Below are 10,000 nucleotides of genomic sequence, written 5' to 3'. Positions count from 1 at the left end.
ATTTCCTCGTATCCTTTGCGTGACAATTCGGGAGATACTACTGGCTTTGTACTTTCCGGGGCAACCGCGAGATTAAAGGCGTCTTGCGGGAGGGCTGCGGGCGGGCGATCTGATTTGACATTTTGTGGTTCAAAATTGAAAGCCTCGCTCTTAGTTCGTGTTTTCGGTGGAAGCGAGGGCAATTGGTTGGCGGGCGTATTTCGTACCCAGATGTCCTCTGATTGACTAATTGAAGAAACTTTCTTGCTGTTTTTACGAGGAAGTGTTGGAACATCCGCGTTCTCATCCACTTCTTCCAATGACCCATTGGACGGCAAAAGAACTTCCGTATATTGCGTTTTGTTGTTTGTTTGTCCTCCTCCTAAATACGAATTTCGAGTTGATGGCGGATTTTTATCAACCGCTACTTCCACATACTGCAAGCCAGTGCCCAGTTTGATTGAGGGCTTTTTAGCATTGAGTCCCTTCTCAGGTAAGGCTGGCTCTACAAGGGCCTTTATTGGACCTGGGTCCTCATTTTCGTCGAGACGGTGACGCGGTCCCTTCTTACCAAAACTCCTGAGCCGAGGAGAATTTCTGCTGAATTCGGAGAGCACTTGTGCTAAACAATGCATAGGAAACCAAAAAAATGTCAGGAAAGCAAACTGAGAAAATTCGATTTACTGTCCAAACTAAAGGCATATGTAGAAAAGGCTATACGGTACACCGTTCAATTCTCCAAGCAATATCCTTAACTTGAGAGTAGCTTCAACTTTTACTCAGTCCGTCCTGCGTGGCGCAATAGAAAAGGCGCGCAAGAAATAGCATATAGCCGCAATAAATGTAGAGCTCGTTCACAATTTTCTTACCACGCCGGTCAGACTGAATGAAAGAGGGGAAGCACTAAGTGCAAACTTAACTCAGTTAAACCCAGTGGGTTATGTGTTCTGGTGCAAGTTATGATTGTAAGCAATTCCAGTCGTGCATTCGTAAAGCTCGTTATCTCTGTAATAAGTCACATAAAGAAGGTTTGGCGACTACAACGTCATGCGTCATGCGCCTTCCAAAGAACAACGCTGAATCGAATACAAAAATAGAAAATAGAAATATTCTATTATAATGAAAGAGATGAAAGATGTTTTAGTAATAATTGAACGGGTTATTTAAATAAAAATATTATAGTCCGTCCAATTATGTTGTAAATGTGCGATTCCTCCACGTTACTTTTAACGTTTCGAAAGCTCGTTGCAGTTTATTCGGCATACCTGACGCTAGAGAAACCATCTCGAAGGATTCTTTGGGTACGATGGGTTGCGTTGGCGCCTTTTTGCCTGAAACTGACGAGGTACACAAAGAGTAAATTCAGAAAAAAACAATGATGATTTTCTTACAATGACCTGGGAGTACCCAGGAAATGTAATTGGAGTTGCTAACAGGATTCAAACCATGTCTCTCCGATTCTTGTTTCGATACCTCACTACTAAGTAAAATGAGGCTCGTGGGAGATTGGCCCTTGGCCATTGGCTACTTGGTTCGCACGGCAATCGTTTTGCAAATTGATAGTAAATGAAAATTCTTTACCAACGTAGTAACATACCATAATGATCTTATAAAGGCCCATCCGATCTGATAATTGCCTCATAACTAACAGTTACCCCGGCCAAATAAGCATTTTGTGATAAATGCTCATCCCTCTACACCTTTTACAGAGGCCCTTTACGAGATATTACTCTACGACAGAATAAAAACCTTTCCAAAGAAGAAAACTGTGAAAGCTACAGGGTTTTGACTTTTGTTCACTCTATTTGCAAACTGCATAAACAAATACCGCTGTACACCATTAAAGATGGCATTCATTTGTTTTGTTTTATTAAACTGCACTAATGATAAGTTAGGTTGTTGGCACTTTTATTCCTGTGGACAAAAAATGGAAGAAAGAAGAAGTATAATGCCGCCTTGATATAATGAGCGCCTCTCATGCAGGAGAACAGCCCCTCTCTCCGTAATTAAAATGCTTTGGGCTTCTGCTAGATCATTTACGGTAGTATCCACCAATAACTTTGTTCTTAAGGCCCGGCCAAACGATATTAGATGTTGGCTCGATCCAACATCTGAGGATCTGGACAAACGGAAAATGTTTGGCGTTTAAACAAAATGCATTAAACATTGTTTGGTGACCAAACATGCTGATGTTGAGGTGAGTGGCCAAACGGATAAAATATGCTTAATCTAACACAGATTAAACTCCACAAACAAAAGAACTGTAGGTCACAAATACGCAAAAAACACGTGGATACAAGCGGCTGAGCAAGCGTGGTTAAGCATGCACGCGCCAAAAATGTTTGATACTGCTCGCCAAACGAACAAAACGTCGCCCATCAAACACAAGAACAAAAGAAATGTCTGAAGTTGTTTGATCGAATGTTTGATGGCCTTCAAATTTTATCAAACAAGACCAAACAAGATCAAAGACGATCAAACAGCACCAAAAAAGGTGGCCAAACGGTTACGCGTAAAATGGTTGGTCACCAAACAATGTTTGATGTTGTTTAAACGCCACTGAAACATTTCGCGTTTGTCCAGGTCCTAATATTCGACATTTATCATTTGACCAGGCGTTTCGTACACTTTTAGGCAGAATATAAAATGCGATAGCATTGCACATCGTTACAATCACATGTATACTAACACTTCGAGCCTCGTCTTGGCGTTGTTATCCTGACGACGTTGCCTGGGAAGTACCCAACTTTTTCTCTCTGTAAAAGTAATTAATTACGAAGATTTAAAGACAAAGAAAAGTTGAAGATTGAGAAAATATTATTTCCATGTCAACTGAGTAATGAGCAAAACTAACATACCTCTCCACTCTGAATTTTGCCTTTCCATCTATCATTCGGGTTTTGTTCTAACACCTAGCCAGCATGGAATGATAGCAATAATTAGTTTTACCTTTTATGTGGACTTTCTGCTGCATATACCAGTGCGATAAATGAAACAGAGGTGAAAAATACACAGTTATGTACAGCAATGCAAGTAATTGTATGCAAGTCCAATTTTGACGTACAACACGCAGTGGACAAAGTGTCCCTTTACGTCTAAGCAATTCTGATCTATTTCCAACAATACGGTAAGGGTAATGGTGAATGCAGGTGAATGCAGCTGGTTTGTTTGTTATTTGTTTGTTATTTATTTGTTTAAGCAGGTTGAAGTTTTGGCAGCTATTCAGCTGATGTGGCTGCTATACCCACCCACCCATACACCCACAGAGGACAGCCACAACACCGGAAACTTCATCCCCTACTCTTCTCGAAGAGTGTGTGGGTTCTTTAACGTCCCACAGGGAACTAATGAACATGAAAGTTATTTGTGAGACGGGACCTCCGGCTCATCGTCCTTGTCCGAGAAGACTTGATAGTCTAACCATTTGCGAATGTAATTACAAAGGCAGCACTTTCTCCTCAGTTATTTTAGACCCTGAGTGTTGGTCCGGCCGGAGTCGAACTCACGACCTCCCGCATGGCAGCCCGGTGCTCAACCAACTGAGCCACCGGTGCGCAGTTATCTTAAGTTTACTTGGGAAGAAGTATTTGAGGGACAGTGGGACCTTAAATTGTATTTATTCCTAGACATGAGTGATGCTGAAGTTGGGGCAAAGAGCAAGGGCACAATTTGTGGCGCTTGTTGAAATCGGCGTACATCTAATAATAATTATAATGATAATGGCAATTTATTTTCACACGATAATGTTTAAAGCTAAATAGCTTGTGGGGTCGTGCACAAATGAAATCAAATTAATACATCAGTATCAAATCAAATGTTGGTTTTTTTACTTGAGGAGAAAACCGGAGTACCCGGAGAAAAACCTCTTGGAGCAGAGTATACGTAGAGAACCAACAAACTCAGCCCACGTATGACACCGGATCTGGGAATTGAACCAGTGCCACAATGGTGGGATGCCTGTGCTCTCACCACTGTACAATCCCTACTCCCTGTGCTAATTATTTGTATTTTTGGACATATCTGAAAATACACCTTTTTCCAGATCAAGTCTGAATTCTTGAAAACATTTAACCCCAGCCGAGACCTTCAGAGCACTTTCGGTGGCCTCACCCAACTTTGTGAGCCACTGAATCATCGACCTCGTTCTTCCAAGAGTCTTTGAGGTCTCAATGGGTGGACCATTGAGGAGGCAGCGTGGTCGAGTGGTTAGGGCGTTGGCTTTGCATGCGGCTGCCCCGGGTTCAAATCCCGTTCTAACCTCTGGTTAGGATTTGTTTCCGGTTGTACCGGATTCAACTCTATCACACTTTGTAAATAGCCAACTGGTTGCCTCCTGCCAGTTGGGGGTCTTAATAATGTTTCTGTTAACTTTGAATTGTTTCTTTCACATTGTTAAAAGTGGGGTGCCTGTAAACTAGCTTGATAGCTAAGTGCACTTCCACTATAAACAAAGCATTTACTTTTTTTTTTGCTTTAACAGACAGGTGCTCAGATGTTGGTGTTTCTGACAAAAGGATGTATATTTCAATTCCTTCCGTTTGACTACTTTCATGGCATTTATTCGACCACTCCTCACATAAGGGGGTTTTCAGAACAGACAGAACAGAACCACACCTTTAAGAATCCCAACTGGCCGGAGGCAAACCATTTGGCTGTTTAAGTATAGCCGAGAGGTTGAACCAGAGGCTACCACGATGAGGCAAAAAAGTGGTCACAAAGGGTCTTGAACCTGGGATCTACGGATGACAAAGCAAGCGCCTTAACCACTTGGCCGCGCTGATTGAAAGAGGCTGGAGAGGTCAAATAATTTCGATAAATTACTTTATTACTTCTCTATCACGGCTTCGCAATCAGAGAGTTCATTTTCAAACAGAAGTAAACAAATACTAGAGAAAAAAGACTTTTTCGAATCTAAATACGCCATGCAACAAATTATACCTAAAACAGGCACACAATAAATGGAACGCCGTCCTTACCACAATCGTATCACCAGCCTTGAAGGATAAGGCTGTTGAGTCCAACATATTAAAGTGATCTCTAACAGCTTTGGCGTAAACGGTACCATCTGCTACGGCTGCCTCTGGAGATGGCAAAAAATTCAATTTTGCAAATGCATCACTTTACTATGTAAAGCGTGGACACGATTGAAATGTCTCAGTATGAAGAACAGAAAAGAAGGATATGGGCGTTTTAAAAAAAATCCTCGAGTTTGACTTACGGCGGAAGGGATCACTTAATTACTTATACCCTAGCCTGCTTACTGAAGCTTCTTTCCACTGCGCTAAAATTGAGGCTAGAACAGCTAGGAACGTGTCCATGTGCAAACTTCAATCAAATGTAAATCATTAAAAATTGGACAATACCCAGTTTGGTTTGAACACATTTGAAAAGTTAAACGATTTGACCACGTGAGTTTTCGTAACAATATTCCAGTACTTTTAAGTTTTTCGATTAGACTTTTACTGAAATGTAATGACAATCGAGTTTGTATGAATGAACAACTTGACTAATACGAGTTGTCTGAATGAGATTACTACATCTATTGCTTTGTCGGGGGAGTGCTACCTGAAAAAAATACAAAGGCAATAGAAATTTTTCTCCAGCAAGCTCAACGGACTATGCTTTTTCCCTTTTGCTAGTAAAAATGGAAGGCTATCTTGGAGATGTCTCAGTTCTGTCCACGTTCCGGAGAAATATTATTATGGCTTACCCATCTACATATAAAAATGGTTTTGAAAATAAGAATATAATTTTTGAAGGGTATTTACACATCCCAAAATAACCCGGTGCACAAAATAACAATCCCAAACAACAAACTAACCTTTCAAAAGATGTTTAATCTCGGATGATGCTTTAGAGCTTGTGAAAAGATTGACCTCATCAAGGGCAGTATGGCCTTCATCATTAATGACAGTAGAATCGATACCCCACTGCAATTGAAACAAAAACTTTGCTGCCAGAGTGTTCCACTTAAATAAATAAATCAGTCAATCAATCAATGAACAGGCCGTGCTTATCAATCTTCCTTAAAGTCAACAAGAAGCCTAGTGGAGTTTACGTGCGATGTCAGACGTTAAGTTTGGTTGCAACTGTCAGTGATCACTGAGGCGGCCGAGACGCATTAAAAGCTTCGATATCATGATAACAGAATGCAAATTAGGCTTTTGACACTTTCAGTGCAATCCAACCTGACCGATATTCGCAACGTGTCCTATTCCTCTCAATACAGTAGAAACCCGCCGGCCAACCGGGCTTATAATATTGACAATCCACGAGCAAGTGGCTAATTACCGTATTCGACTACGATTACGACGAAACTCAGCCTAATTTATACCTGGTCTGCCACAGGCATCCCACGTAATTAGGGACTGAATTACGAAGGGAACAGCTCAACAAGATGTTTTTATCAAAGGGCCGAAATGAGATGAGGTGCCTCCGGCAGCCGCTATACGGTCCACGTCAGATCTCGGTGCACAGCAACAAAGCCAGATGAAATTATTTGGGAGTCGTTTTCATACTTTCTCTGGGATGGAATCAACCACGATGAACACAACAAGATGTGGTTTCCTCTTCACAGTTCATAACAAAAAACCCTTAACCATTTGCTGAATTACCATTTCAAAGGCAGTTCTTTCTTCCCAGTTTTTGCTAGATCATGGGGGTTGGTACTGCTAAGAATTTGAATCTTAAATTCCCGTAAGATACTCAACTACCAAAAGAAACAACTTGTCAGAGATTAGAACGAGTTGCAATCGAGTGTCGTAAAGCCAAAACCAAAGTAATTACTTTGGCCAATCAAAAAGGATGGAGACAATCCAGTAAACCAATCAAAACTCGAAGTAATTACACGTAGCCGACGCAAAGCGCGGGAAAATGTGCACGCGCAAGCCACTATTGGTTTTGGTTTCACTTCTGATTAGTTGACAAAATGGCGCGAGAACTTTGAACCAATCATTGAGTGAAGTAATGTAATTGAAAACCGCTGTAAACCTTTCAGTCGTGAGAGTGAGACTAGTGTAGATTTTCCTCTCTCTAAACGGCTAGACTTTGAAAAAAAAAAAAAGTAATGTATTACGGCGATGACCAAAGAATGTTGGGGAGCGTTTTTAGGGAGAATCTTAAAAATGATTTGTGATCTAGGGTGACATAGATTCCTCACCATCGAAAAATATTAAATTTCAGAAGGATCATTTGTCCTGACAAGAGAGTAAGGAGACCCGGTACAGAATAGCCTCGACCGTTTTATTCACTGCCTTGTACAGTTACTCTTAATGACTTATGTATCATCAGACATGGTCTGATACTATCCTGGGTCTGGTTGTTCACAAGCCGATTAACTTAATCCAGGATTAGCGTAAACTTTTGTTTCAGGATTTCAATTTTTTGGTGAAAGTTTCTTTTGCTTTTTTTAAGGGTGATTTCTTCTAATGTAAAGTTTTGCCGAATATCAGCGCTGAACAGCATTTGACAGTAGAGAAATAAACTATTCGGTTAAGTTTTCAATCTGGGATCCGTGGTAATCAGCGTTTGAACAACCGGGCACTGGTTTGATGCACAACGAGCATAACTTTAAAAAAGGCACGCACTGCGTACGTGTGGTAGTGCAGTAACACAGCGCTTTTTTCCATAAATGTCAAACTGAGCTGCGTTTTGTTTTCCAAATTCAAGTTGTCTTTGCGTAATATGTAGCTCTAGTACACGATATTGTTTTGATACCGTATATCATTAGAGTGCCATGGTAGATGTCTTAGGTAAATAGCCCCCTGAGAAGATATGTGGTTACTAGTAAAATACTAAATCCAGAAAGGTTGAAGAAAATAAAAGGGAATCAACAAACATTGGCTTCGAGGCTGGTATGTTGATCATTTTCAAGTTCCCTTACAACTTTCTTTTTCACCGAAAGTTTTAGCTAGTACTCTGAGCGTCGGACAGCTTTCCACGACAAAAATTCACTGAAGTTAAGCCTGTCCGCCAGGGTTAGTATCTAGATGGGAGACCTCAAAATATACGACTTGCTGTCAGAAACATAAAACCGAAAAATCTTTTTTAACGCTCAAAAATGCGAACTAAGCAAGATTTTGAAAGCCTGCTTTATGAAAAATAAATATTGATACGCAGTGTTTAGGAAGAGCAGAAGGGAGTTTTAGGAAGAGTCGATCGAGAATAAAATATTTACAACTCGCGAAACAAAGGATACATCTGTGTCAAAATGATAGCATGACACCGGAGTTTTTTTTTTTTTGTTAGTTTTTTTTTTTCTTTCAAGTGTTATAAAGATTGACAAGAAATGTGCGAATTCAACACAAAGATCACAATCGTTCAATTCTTGTTTCTACAAAGTCAAAAATTCACTCTCCTATAAGAGGTTATTTATCACCAGGTAATTCCATCGTTTTGGAAATAGAGGCTGCTTTATTATTCATCAACGTCACAAATTCTTGCCGATTTGGGGGTTCATTTGTTGAAACTCAAGCACGTCTCCAACAGACCTGTTTATTTTCGCCATTTATGCCCGCGCTGCGGGCCTTTTGGCACCAAGCACATACACACTCTTAAGGCCCCTTTGAATGGTTTCAACATTTGACCCCATTCGTTCAACAAAGATTGAACGAATATTGGCCAAATGTTGGACGCAAAAACAAAGTTGTGCAGAGGTCGTTCAAACGGTTCCAACATTGCGCCAAAAAAAGAACCAACACTTTCGCGAAATTTGATTGCGAGGAACTAAGAAGTACAAACGAGACTCTCTCGTCCATATAAACTACGCCATATTGACTTTTGCGGCCTGGTGTGAGCGTGCGTGTGTCACATGCAAAAATTTAACGCTTTCTCAAAAAAACGCAAAAACAAAACCCGGATACGACTTGCCCGAACCCAGACCTCCATCGTTTCCGAGAAAGCTAATAAGACCGGCCACAACCCCCCTTGGAACGACGTAAAGTTTATTGATCGAGACTCACACTGGTACATCCAAAGAACGAAGTAAACTATCCACGTTAGACCTCACCCAAATAACCTCAACAGGGCCGATAATGGATTCGAAATTCGTGAAGCGTGGAATACAAACGATCAAGAACACGACAGGAGACCGGTACGTCAACGAGCCGCCGAGGGAACAATTTGGAATCGGCTTCTCACGAAACTACTCAAAAGAACAATAGGGATCAAATCCACATATCACAGCCGACCATAGTAGCGCGTAACCAGTCGACCTTATCGCATGACGAACACATTACAGATTACAGGACAAAATCAAAAGAGAAAAATTTGCTTTTTCTTACCTCAAGGAGTGACTTGACTACCTCTGTTTTGCCATAGAGAGCTGCCTCGTGTAAACATGTTCCATTCTTTGTCACATGATTAATGTCCGCATCGGCCTCCAGCAACATTCTGTCGAAGTAAAAGCAAAACAAACATCACCACTGGTACGTCAAAACTACTTTAGCCCATCAATACACAAGTTCTCTTCTGATACACCTATGATGCACTTTGTGGCAAGACGATAACTGAAATTTTAAACGGGGGAAATACGCATCAAGTTTAAGGGCCGTGTCTCCAATGTGTTTGCCTGTCCTAGCCTGGTAAATTATTTTTCTGTTGGTGTACCTGCAGGATTTAAAAGCTACCTTGAGCAACTCTGAACTTCTTAAACTTAAGCACGATTAGAACATGCCAGGTTACAAAAATTACAAGAAACAGGTTACCATTATCTAGAATCAAGTTACAGCGTGAATGTACAGAGAAAATACCGATTTATGAGTCAAAACAAAGAACTACACGGAGAAGGAGACGACATTAAGGCTCAGCTGGTACATGGATCATCAAACGTGGCAAAGTAGAACTTTATGAACAAAAAATCAATTCTTCTCTTTCTTTGGATTTCAATACTAAGTTAACTAAATACTACTGAAGTAACCCAAGTCTTCAGCATCGATTTCAAAAAGACACTAGCCTATACGAGTAGGCTCTTTTGTAAGTAATCCTCTCGCGACTCTTTTTCAAAGACACTTGTATATTTTAA

The 10,000-nt window shown here is 40.7% G+C and overlaps 1 protein-coding gene across 3 annotated transcripts in view; it reads right to left on the bottom strand.

Moving 5' to 3' along the window:
- The window catches only part of LOC137969680 (caskin-2-like), a 37,526-nt gene that overhangs the window by 16,006 nt on the left and 11,520 nt on the right, over positions 1-10,000 (bottom strand). For all 3 annotated transcript variants that reach the window (XM_068816013.1, XM_068816011.1, XM_068816012.1), the window contains exons 7-13: positions 9,261-9,369; positions 5,801-5,909; positions 4,956-5,059; positions 2,838-2,891; positions 2,669-2,735; positions 1,245-1,316; positions 1-601 (exon numbers count right to left, since the gene is read on the bottom strand). The exon at positions 1-601 is cut by the window's left edge and continues 440 nt beyond it. In XM_068816013.1, coding sequence (XP_068672114.1) covers positions 1-601; positions 1,245-1,316; positions 2,669-2,735; positions 2,838-2,891; positions 4,956-5,059; positions 5,801-5,909; positions 9,261-9,369 — 1,116 coding nt within the window. The remainder of the gene's footprint in view (positions 602-1,244; positions 1,317-2,668; positions 2,736-2,837; positions 2,892-4,955; positions 5,060-5,800; positions 5,910-9,260; positions 9,370-10,000) is intronic.

This window comes from Montipora foliosa, chromosome 9, assembly GCF_036669935.1.
Source record: "Montipora foliosa isolate CH-2021 chromosome 9, ASM3666993v2, whole genome shotgun sequence".
NCBI lineage: Eukaryota > Metazoa > Cnidaria > Anthozoa > Scleractinia > Acroporidae > Montipora > Montipora foliosa.
Note: the sequence above shows the minus strand (reverse complement) of the source record. Positions and strands in the feature narration are given on the sequence as shown.